The 12070-nt window shown below is 48.0% G+C and overlaps 1 protein-coding gene across 2 annotated transcripts in view; it reads right to left on the reverse strand.

The window, feature by feature from the left end:
- Positions 1-12070, reverse strand: part of NARS2 (asparaginyl-tRNA synthetase 2, mitochondrial) — a 73619-nt gene that overhangs the window by 7227 nt on the left and 54322 nt on the right. For both annotated transcript variants that reach the window (XM_025202554.1, XM_006022330.3), the window contains 4 exons: positions 10213-10279; positions 8272-8409; positions 3939-4036; positions 2027-2053 (listed from right to left, as the gene is read on the reverse strand). In XM_025202554.1, the coding sequence (XP_025058339.1) occupies positions 2027-2053; positions 3939-4036; positions 8272-8409; positions 10213-10279 (330 nt within the window). The remainder of the gene's footprint in view (positions 1-2026; positions 2054-3938; positions 4037-8271; positions 8410-10212; positions 10280-12070) is intronic.

Here is a 12070-nt window from a genome sequence, read left to right on the forward strand (position 1 = left end):
TCTGCTGCCACCTCAACAGTACTGAGACACTAGCAGGAGTGAGTGCTCCAAGGCAAACCGAACAGAAGCCAGAGACCCAGTTTCAGAAGAGATCAACCCTCCTCACTACCCTCTAGGCCATTTGAGTGAACCAGTCAACGGCAGAGTCCAAGTACGAAATCAGAAGGTATTGCCATGCCACAGCATAAGCAGTATCACAGCACTGACCTCACCCTCTGAAGTGTGCTCCCATGGAAGTAATAAGAAGGAAAAAAGGAGAGATTGAGGGAAACACATGGCAAACCCCTGTTCACCATCAGAGGTACCTCCTTGAGTTCCTTGGTGAATGTAAGATAAAGTGTAGCCCAGCCTCCTTGCTAATGCCAGGGGAAACCTTACCTTAAACACAACTGCCCAAAGCTCCCAGCATAGCTCCATGTACTTTCAACTAACCATAGGGAGAGAAAGATGTCACCTGTCTCCCACTCTGGCTCTACAGAATTGTACAATTAGCTAGTTGTATTAATGTAGCCACAACTCTATAAAGCACCATGTGCTGGTTGCTGTCAGAGGCAGGGAGATGAATAATTCAATCTGCTCTGACAGCCCCCGCAGCTCAGTGATTCTTTTGTCATCGTGCTCAATTCCATGGATGCAAGGAATGAACTGAATGTTGTCACTAACTCTGACCAACATCTAAGTCCACAGCTTTCTAAGAACATAGGTTTTGCCCCTTAGTCGCCCCCTGCAAGTAGCTGTGCCTCGGGACTTAGAGGGGTTCATCTATGTCAAGGCAGGATGTCTTGCTAAAATAGAGGGGAGAAGGCTAACAGAAATAGGAGAAACTTCTTGTCATGGAGTAGGTCAGATGAGATGACTATGATGGTGATGTACAGCTCTGTGGTACTGTGGGCTGTGCTATTCCCAAATGTTTGCAAGATGCCTGGGGAATCCTGCATTTGCTCCAGCCTCTTCATCCAAGTTAAGAGTTTAAAAGCCTTTTCCCTAACAATCATGCCATCCACTCAAGCACCTTTTTGACAAACCTCTCAAACACTTAGAAACTTCACTCCTCCAACAGCTGATTAAAGATACCCAGAGAGAACTATTAATTCCAGAAGGGATGCAGAGAATCCGTACAGTCAGTTCTGCATGGAAAAACCTCCAGGAACTTGCTTTTTTGCCCATTAAATTCAACAGTTGTTCTGTCTCAGTAATGAAACAGTCTTTATCCTTGCAACCACTGTGCTGGGCTCTTTGGATTGCAAAAGGAATTATGTACGTTACAGATACAAATCACTTGTGGCTTATGTATCCTATTTATTTTAGCAGTCAGGGTCTACTGTAACTGTATGTACAATTCAAGGATTTAATATTAAAAATGACTGAAAAGCCACAAGTCAATCAACTTCACATACCATATTTACCTGAATCCAAGATGAGGTTGCCTGCTGTTTAACTTGGTAAAAGGGCCAGAGCCACAGCTGCTGCCTGTTCTCTTGCCACCCCTGCCCCCCATCCCACAGCCTTTATCCCCTTGACCGCTTTCCCATCTCCCCCTGCAGCCCCCATAGCCTGTCTCCCCCTCCCCTCCCACCTTTACCCTTGCTCCAGTCTGGCAAGCTCTGGGCCTGCTCCATCCTGGGGCATAGAGCATGGCAGCTCTGGCCCTAGCTCCAGAAGCTACTAACCTCTCCCACTGCCTGTCCCCTGCCCTATTTTTTCCACCACCTGCCACTGCTTTCCCACTGCAGCAGGAAGGGCGAGGCAGGGATGATGACGATGACAAATTTAAGACGACCCTCTAATAATGAGATTCTATATCATGTATAGAATCTCATTATCAGAGGGCCATGTTAAATTCAGAGTCATCTTGGATTCAGATAAATACAGTAATAATGACAGGTAGGAAAGATGCACATGCAGGAGGATAAACTGAGTAAGACTTGGCTAAATTTCATTGTGGGTATTTGCTGTTTACTGAGGGACCCTAACGAAACAGTAATACGACAACGGATCCTGCCTGATGACAAAGCTATGGGCTTACCATTGGTAGGTGTCCAAGAGTCCCAACCTATGGAAGAAAAAAATCATTTTAAGTAAAAGGGTCCATGCCTGCAGTGTGATCTAACAGCTGTTTAGTGCACAGGAATACACATGCTAGAAGAAGAGGCATTAAATACAAAAAGGGGAAGAAAGGAAACAGGCATGAACAAGAACAAAAGTTTCTGAAATGCAAATTAATGCTTTGTGGGCAGTACTGAACACATGCCTCAATGTTTTACTGCAGCATGTCCCAATCACAGAAACACTTGGGCTTATACAGAAAGAGCTCCCATGTGCATCTGAGGGCAACAGAGAATTAACAAAATATTTGTGGGTTTTCTTCACATTTTCCGTGGAAGGAACCATAGGCTAGTGAGTCCATGCAGCTGCTGGTAAAATGGCCCTTGTGGTTTCATTAGTTTCTAGGTGTGGCTTTGTGCCAATTGTTATTTATTAATTGCGGCACTCAGTTTGCAAGGGAAAACAGGGTTTCTTCCAACTGCCAGCTGTGCAAACTCCCCCCAGGATCTGAGAGTGAAGCTGGGTTCAGAAAAGAGCTTTGCAGGCCAGATTACACCTCCATGACGCCTCCATAATCCCAGTGCATTCAAGGGTTTGCCCAGGCTCAGTTGACCAGAACGCTGTAAACAGGTCTATGAAGGATGCGCCAGTGACCAGCAAGACTGGAATTAACTCTCTCCCAGTTACACTGGCTCTGCAGAAAGCACAGTTTAAAGCAGGGAAAATACTCTTTGTTCAGACAGTTTGACCATGAATGCTCACAAGGAAAAAAAAAAAGTCACTGAGTGAAATGTTTTTTCCCCAGTCCGTGATGTACGTCAAGCTCACTAGAAATATTCCATTCATTATTTTAAACATGTTCACTGCATCATGGACTCCTCTGCTTTGTAAAGTATATAGTCCGGATCTTTGTCTCAGCCTGAAAGGAAATGTCCATTCTCCCCCTGCTCATACCCTTCAAGATTTTCATTGTTGGTCTTGGTTTACTATGTTGAAGCGGGTGGGCTTCATTGTGCTTCTTTAAGTAGATATGTTTTTTGCTGAAAACGTGACCCACTTAAATGGCGAATGCACTTGCAACATGTAATTCTTGTTAAGATGGGATCTCATCCATCCTCCAACAACACTGCCCACATGTGCCCAGCAGAAAGGGATAGGATAAATTATGGAAGGCTCATTTGAAAATGGAGACAAGATCTGGCCTAAACTATGTAAAGAAGATTTCATTTACTCTGCAGAGTCAATGAACTGCAGGTTGATGGCCAGCATTGATAATCTGCCATTGTATCACTTGAGGCTTAATTGAAAGCACCTTAGACTCATGCAGACTGCTAGAAGCCAACAGAGCAAGGGTGCTCTCAAACAGCCCAGACCCGGGACAAGCCAGTGGGGATTTCACTCCCAGTGAACCTGCCATCCCTTAGTATAGTACCATCCTTTGGCAAATGGCAGCACTGAGGTAACATCTGGATTAGCAAAGTCCACAGCTATAACTCATTGTGGTGCAGCTTCCCAGGGCTGGATAACATCATGAAAAAAACACCCAGGTCCTGGCTGTACTACAACTTCCACCTTTGCTACTACCAGTGGTGAAATCCAGCTGGTGAGTGGAGAGGGTCTCAAAGAGGAGTCCAACTGAGTAGACCCAAGCACAGATGGCTTTTCTGGAGCCCTGAGGCATATTTACATCCAAAGCAAGTCATCATTTGGGATACAGCAACTGTTTGCTTAATGGATAAATAAAGATTTGAAAGCCAATAAACACAGCCTTATAAAGCAGCATCTATTGTTTGGGCATCTGCCCTTCTTCCCCCACCACACTAATGGTTGCCAACATCCTCCCTCACAGGCTGTTCTGCTACTTCTGTCAGGCACCCACGGTTTCTCCATACCTCTGTAAGCGTGACTGTAGGAAATGCAGTCGCTCCTCCCTCAGGCTGCCTCCACATAGCTCCCCTACTCCTGGAACCAGAAGATCAACAGCTGCAACCTTGGGAAGAAGAAAACCATAAGTGGTTGGTCAGGCTGGGGTAGCTGTGGAGTCCAAGAAAGGTGTTCTGGGAGAAGAAATTAATTTATATTTATTAAATTAATTAGTGCTCTAATGATGGAGCCAAGACAATAATAACATAGCCTGCTGGCACTTGGATACTGCACAAATAGTTGGACTGGCACCAATATAACCGATGACAAGAGTTTAGATGATAAATACCAGAAACTGAATCTCAGAGTGACAATTCCATACGGACTGCTGGAAGCATGGGTTGGACAAAGACCTCTGGACTGAAAACCATCAGCCTCTGTTGACTGTGCTATAAGAACCGTCTCCGATAGCCAAAGGCTCGAGCCGAATAAAACCTCTGCACACAGCTATTATAGGGATACAAAGAACCACTGTGAGGGTATGGACGCACAATGCCTTTGCCCACTAGTCTAAGTTACCCCAGAATACCAGTTGTATGTCCACAGCTCTAGCTGATTTCATCCCAAAAGGATAACCTTTTGCTCAAAACAAGCTACAGGCTTGTATTACAGGTGACTACCTCCAAAGATGGTCATGTGTCAAATTTTAGCTGATTTTTTAAATGAAATCTTCATATTTTCCCAAGCAGGAAGCAACTGTGACCACCTGAAACATGAGACACTGCTCCTGCCTTTGTTTCAAGGTAATTTGCATCATCACAGAGCCTCGCAAGAAGTGAGAGACTCCATACCAGCTATGAACTGACTGCCCAGAGGAGTTTTCCATCTACTGACTCCTCTGTGAAATCCTATGAAATATGAACTTTCATTTCTATGCAGCAGAACTTTTACAATCTTTTCTCCAATGCCTCATGAAGGGTGTTTGTGCTCAAAAGCTTGCAATTAAAGTTTTTTTTTTTTGCAAAAATCTTGTTGGTTTAATAAAAGACATAATCTCTACTACGTGTTCGGATTGCTTTCACCCTGGATTTCAGCACTTAACATTTATTGGCAAGCATGGTTATACTGGTATAAATGTGACACGTGCCTACACCCTAAGAAAATACAGGCAATGACAGGAACCCTCAGTCCCCTTCCTCCCCCCTTTGAGGTGGTCTGGACTCTCCAATCCAGCCACTAAGACAGCTACTCAAGCTTCCTCTGTTGAGTCTAGGATACTACATGTCTAAACACATGCATGCTCCAGAAGAGCCCCTCTAGCCGTGACTGTTTATAGGAGTGGTGACTGCTTCACTTAGTTGCTTCAACCTTGAACGCATCTGGAGGAGGGGTAGGGTCACTTGATCTGGAAGCCATCTGCCAGCTTGGGTAAGAAATACAAGGTCGAAGCAGAACTGAAAGAGGACACCTTTGTCCTGAATTAGGAGTCTCTGCACCAAAACAACAAACGGTGGGGACTGAAACGTCCTGAGTTATTTTGGTGCACGTGTCTGAGTTGGCAAGTCCTAAGCAAAAAAAAAAAGACCCAAGAGCAACCTCTGGTGAGTCAGGCAAACACAGGCAGGTAGACTGCTGCATACCTTCATGACACCTGAGGAATTCCTATAGACCAACATCCTCCATGGACTTCAGGCACCTAACTCTCATGGAAATCAACACAGGTGGTTTCTTCCCTCCTTACTCAGAGTTATGCTTTGTCCAAGGAGTCCCTAGGTCCTGAGCTTTCCAGGCACTCAGGTCCTCAAAGTTAATTTAAGGTGTCCAATTCCCACAAATATCAGGGATACCCAGCATGGGTTTGTTGCAGGTAGGTCTTGCTTGACCAATGTCATTTCCTTTTACGACCGGGTGACCTATCACCTGGACAAGGGAGAAGAGATGGATGTCGTATATCTTGACTTCAAAAAAGCCTTCGATCTTGTATCCCATGATCGCCTCTTGGCAAAACTGGCTAATTGATGCCTTGACCTCACCACGATCCGCTGGCTGGGGAACTGGTTCTGCGGCAGGACCCAGAGGGTGGTGGTTGATGGAAGTCAATCGTCATGGTGCGCGGTGACCAGTGGGGCCCCTCAAGGCTCTGTCCTAGGGCCTATACTGTTTAACATCTTCATCAACGATGTGGACATTGGTGTCAGAAGCGGACTGGCCAAGTTTGCCGACGATACCAAACTCTGGGGTAAAGCATCCACACCTGAGGACAGGAGGGTGATCCAGGCAGATCTTGACAGGCTCATGAAACGGGCGGATGAGAACCTGATGGTATTCAACACCGAAAAATGCAAGGTTCTCCACCTTGGGAGGAAAAACCTGTAGCACTGTGATTCTGCGGGTAGTAAAGCGAGCAAAATGCTGGCTTGCATCCATAGATGCTTCTCAAGCAAACCCCGGGACGTCATTCTCCGCTTGTACTCAGCCTTGGTGAGGCCGCAGCTGGAGTACTGCATCCAGTTTTGGGCTCCACAAGTCAAAGAGGATGTGGAGAAGCATGAGAGAGTCCAGAGGAGAGCCACGCGCATGATCAGAGGTCAGGAAAACAGACCTTATGATGAGAGGCTGAGAGCCATGGGGCTCTTCAGCCTGGAAAAGCACAGGCTCAGGGGTGATCTGGTGGCCACCTATAAGTTTATCAGGGGTGCTCATCAGGATCTGGGGGAATGTCTGTTCACTAGAGCGCCCCAAGGGATGACAAGATCAAACGGTCACAAACTCCACTGCGACCGATTCAGGCTGGACATAAGGAAGAACTTCTTCACTGTCCGAGCCCCCAAGGTTTGGAACAGACTGCCAACAGAGGCAGTTCAAGCACCCACTTTGAACGCCTTCAAGACACATTTGGATGCTTATCTTGCTGGGATCCTATGATCCCTGCTGACTTCCTGCCCATGGGGCAGGATTCAATGATCCTCTGCGGTCCTCTCCAGCCTGAATGTCTATGAAATCAATGATCTAAGAAATACGAGTTGGCCACCGAAATACTTTTGAGAACCTGGGCCTGAGTCCCAGGAGTCACAGAGCCTGGGAGCTCCATACAGAAAAATGCATTTCAAAGGAGGAGCCTTTTCTGTTTCCATTTGCTGGGAGGAGATGGAGACACAAATTGGTCTTCTGTTTCGGGAAGGGAAGAGAATGGACCTTCTCATGCCATGGGACTCTATGGGCCTTTGCTGTCATTCAAGAAACATTTTACAAAATAGAATAAATACAAGTTGTTTACTTTTAAAATGCATACTATAGGTAATAATGTTAAATGCATATTACATTTAAATATATATATTTAATGTTAAAAATATTATTTAAAAAAATACAATCTCTTTAACATTTGACTTTTCCTTAGAAACAAGGTCTGTCACAAACCCATCTTAAAAGACCATAAAAGGGAAAATAAAATAAATGGCTGCTTTCCAAAAATATGTTGCATCCATTCTTCTTCTGTTTAATCCTAATATCTTCTGTTTTGGGCACCTTGGAAAGAAGATAATAGCCTGGACTGGATGTCCCCTAGAACAGCTGACAGACATGTCACTACCTGTTACCTAACCGGTAGCTCTAATGAATCATAGAAAGGGTTGGAAGGGACCTCAGGAGGTCATCTAGTGATTCTAGTCCAACCCTGCTAGTCAAAGCAGGACCATCCCCAACTACATCATCCCATCCAAGGCTTTATCTAGCCAGACCTTAAAAACTTCCAAGGATGGAGATTCTACAATTTCTCTGGGTAGCTGGCTCCAGCACTTTACTACCCTCCAAGTGAGAAAGCTTTTCCTAGCATCTAACCTAAATTTTGCTTGCTGCAACTGGAGCCCATTGCTCCTTGTTCTGCCCCCACTGAAAACAGCCCAGCTCCATCCTCCTTGGAACCCCCCTGCAGGTAGCTGAAGGCTGCTATTAAATCCCCTCTGTCTTCTCTTCTCCAGATTAAATAAACCCAGTTCCCTCAGCATCTCCTCATATGTAATGTGCCTCAGCCCCCTAACCATTTTTGTTGGCCTTTGCAGGACTCTCTCCACTTTCTTCACATCCCTTCTGTAATGGGGGGCCCAAAACTGGACACAAGGATTCCAAATGTGGCCTCACTCGTGCAGAACAGAGGGGAAAAGTCACATCCCACTATCTGCTGGCAACGCAGCCCAGTATGTCATTAGCCTCCTCTGCAACAAGGGCACACTGTTGGCTCATATTCATCTTATTGTTCACTGCAACTCCCAGGTCCTTTTCAGCAAAAAGATTGTGCATTCCGAGATTGGATGGGCAAAGGAAGGACAAATGACTGTACTAAGATGGCGATGTGCATGAACTTACTGTGTGCTGAGGTCCATCATCATTATCTCGCATGTAGAAAGGTTTGAGATCATATGGATAGTTAATCACAAACACGGGAACTTCACCACAGTGCGTCACCAGGTACTTCTCATGCTCGGTTTGGAGATCTTGGCCCCACTGTAAAGACACATGAGAAAGAGAGGTTGTATCCTACCCAGCTGCAGTACAAGGCCCAGAACAGGGAATGTACTGGTAAAGAAAACCAGTTTCATAGACTTTAAAGCCTGAAGGAACCATTAGGATCACCTACTCTGACCTCCTGCATGACACACCCAGAGAATAGTGAAGCAACTAGAATAAACTTTCATGCTGCCTAAGGAAACAGCAAACCAAGCCAATTTTAGCTTTCCCTTAAGGGGTAGAGAAAGTGACTTTATCTAGCTGCTTGCCTTTCTGGACGTGCCACAGCTCTCCCAGATGTACACTACCTCTGGCAGATTCTGGCTTAGCAAAACACAGTCTCGTCTGCAAAAGATCATGCCTAGTGCCTGCATCCTGCATAGTAGGAATATGGGAAGTGCTGGGGGTGGGATTATTGGTGTGATAAGTAGTTACGTCTGGATATAGGATTTACAGTTCTGAGTCTACTGATGCAGAGATAAATTATCTTGCTGATCTTGGCCAGTCTGTCTGGAAGGCAGGTCCAACTAGATTTACCCTCAAAGCAGCAGATTGAAGGCCATTAAGGCTAATGACTATGTGTGAGACTGGAAATGGGGACTCAGGCAGGGACACCATCTAACAAAGCAGGCATGAAGCAGAAGGCTCAGGATAATAAACACCGTAGCTTTAGAAACTCTAAAACGGTGGTGGTCAAAGATCCGGGCCGCAGGCTGGACTGTCCAATAGAGCTCTATCATTCACCCTGTGGTGCTGCCTGTGGGTCTCGGACCAGCCTCAAGTCCAATATGCACCAGATCGGCCCTGTGTGCTTCATCCAGGGCTGGTCTGGATTGGGCCCACAGCCCAGGTCCTGCTATGTGCAGCGTGCACCTTAAACCGACCCTGCCAGCTACATGTGACACACAGGGCCAGGGCTGGCATGCACTAAATGGAGCACACAGGACTGTAGCCAACACACTTGCTGTGTGGCTGGTCCAGGGCACACGCGGTATGTAGTGTTCATACTGGACTGACCCTGTGCGCCAGCTCCAGCATGTAGGGTCGGTCTGTGGGTGCAATCTGGCTTGTAGACTGGTCCCACATCACTTATCTGGGCTGGACGAGTTTGATACCCCTGCCCTGAAGCGTGTAAACTTCTCTCTCCAGGACTATAATAATCTTTTGGAAGAACAAAGCCTCCTGTTATCTACATCTAGGTAAGATTTTATTTAGATTCAGTGTCACCACGTTATTCTTAGTTAAACCCTGAGCACCACCTAAATAATCTCATTTCCCAATCAGATCACAGGTTGGCAACATTTTCCAATGGCAGAAGGAAAGGCCCAGCTCAGATCTAAGACAGGTGAGCACTAGGACCTGGCCATTGCTGCTTCTCCCTGCCACCCAGCTGTGGCAGGGCACAGACAAAAACCCATGGCCATGAAGCTCCCTGGCTCCATGGGCCATAGGTTGCGGACTCTTGCATTGGATAACCACGTCATCCAGGCATGCCCACTCATAGGAAGGGACATTTCTTTCTCCAAGTCCGATGCAGCCTTCTTCTCTAAGCCACTAACCCCAGCTGTCCACCCTTCATCCTAATAAAACATTCCCCATCAATTACTCTACACTTCACCTTCCAAGCTACCATGGTAATCGCACCTGGTTGCCAACACCACACAAGGACTGTCCCACCTTGCATGGAAGAGACTCTGCTACAGTATCAGAAAGAGGGAAGGGAGGTTTCCCTGCATGCACAGCCCCCAGATGCTGGGATGCAGGAGGGGCTCTCTCCTAGGGGACGACACCACCACCTACCTCTGGTTTGAAAATGAAAGTCTGAGGTGCTCGCTTTAAAATGTCCACTGCTTCGGTGTAGGAAAGTCTGTAAGAGGAAAACAGGTCTCTAAGGAAGCAAGAGAAAGCAATACGAAGGTCCCTTGCTAAGGGCTGTAGTGGAAAACTGAAGGGAAGCTGTCCACAGACCCACTACTTTATGTTCTTGGATTTCTCAAGTAAAACAAGCTCAAGCATGGTGAACACCTTGGACGGCAAGGAAACCCCTGAGTGTGATACGAAGTGATGCTAGCAGTTCAACAGATGGCAGCTTTCCCCTGACTCAGCCAAGTTACTAAAGCCCCAGCCTGATACTGCTTAGTGCCATAACTTACACAATGCCTTAATGTTTTAAATACCAGGATTGAGGTCTCCGGGGTACAGGTTGTAGCTGTGTTTTTCTAAGGACACAGACAGGCAAGATTCTTTGGGTAAATCCGATATCTTTTATTAAACCAACTAAAATAGTTGGAAAAATTCTTTGCAAGCTTTCGGGTACAAAAATACTTCGTCAGGCTACCGACTGCAGATGCTTCCTCAGCCTGACGAGGGATGTTTGTACCCAAAAGCTTGCAAAGAAGAATTTTTTAGAGGTGCAACGATACATCAGTCCCATATCAGATCGGCACTGATATAGGGAAAATTGACACTATTGGCAATCGGCTTTTTTTGGTTGATGTGGCTGATAATGTCACCGATAAATGTCCTGTGCATGGGAGCAGCCGCAGCACAGCCTGGCAGCGTGGAGAGCAGCCAGGTCCAGCTGGTAAGTCTGTTGTGAGGGAAGGGGCGTTGGCGGATCAAGGCCTCAGCAGTGAGGGTAGTAGGGCTGGGGCAGGTGCTGCACAGCCAGGGCAGGCCTGGTGTGGGAAGAGCCACGAGTGGCTTGTCCAGGGACGTGAAGAGGGGGTGGCGGCTCCCGCCACTGTGCGCACCCTGGGAGGGCATGGAGGGGTATGTGCCCCTGGATCTGCGTCTGGGGTGAGGGCAGGCTGTTGCTGTGGGCTGGGGGTGGCACTGGGCTCTTCCCGGCAGGGGGCTGGGCTGGGCTGTGCTTGGCTGTGCTTGGGTTGGGCAGTGCCAGTGCTGGGAGGGGGGCTACAGTGAATTTTGGGATGGCTGCAGCACTCGTCCCCCATAGGTCCTCTCCCAACACCAACGCCCACCCTAAGTGCAGCCCGGCCCAGCCTCCCGCCAGGAAGAGCTTGGCACTGCCCCAGCCCCAGCCTGCAGAGGCAGCCCACCCTCTGGGTGGGGGGGTTGGTGTGTGTGGTGGAGTGTGTGCACGTAGTAGTGAGCAGGGTTCCCCCCCAGAAGTGCACGGGTGTGTGTCTGGGGGTGCATGTGGGGAGGGGTGTGCATGAGAGCTCCCCTGTGTGCACCCCCTGAGCCGGTCAGCACCCATCCCCATCCAGCAACAGCCTGGGGCCTGCGTACCTGCAGTACCTCCCTGCCACTGCCAGCAGCGTGCAGCCCCAGCACTCCCCATGCGCGTGCCAGAGAGGATCAGCCAGACCACAAGCACAGCCCCACCCTGCCCCGCCCCTGCTCCACACCATCTGCCCGTGGTGCAACCTGCTGCACCCAGGGCATGCAGTGGGGCTGGGGAGGCTCTGCAGCTGGACAGATTCCAGCCACTGCCATCACTGCTGGCCTCAGTCCCCTCGGGACCCATGCTGCACAGCCTTAACTCTGCGGGCCCTGTGCCTGCTCTGGGCTTGCCCACCCAGGCTTAGCAGCGGCGGTGCAGAACAGAAGCTGTTGCTTAGCATGGGGGAAAAGAGGCCCCTCTCTCTCGCTGATGCCAGCCATTCCTTCTTCAGGACCCCCGCAGCCCCAG

The sequence above is a fragment of the Alligator sinensis genome, unplaced genomic scaffold (genome assembly GCF_000455745.1).
Source record: "Alligator sinensis unplaced genomic scaffold, ASM45574v1 scaffold1089_1, whole genome shotgun sequence".
In the NCBI taxonomy this organism is placed as follows: Eukaryota; Metazoa; Chordata; order Crocodylia; family Alligatoridae; genus Alligator; species Alligator sinensis.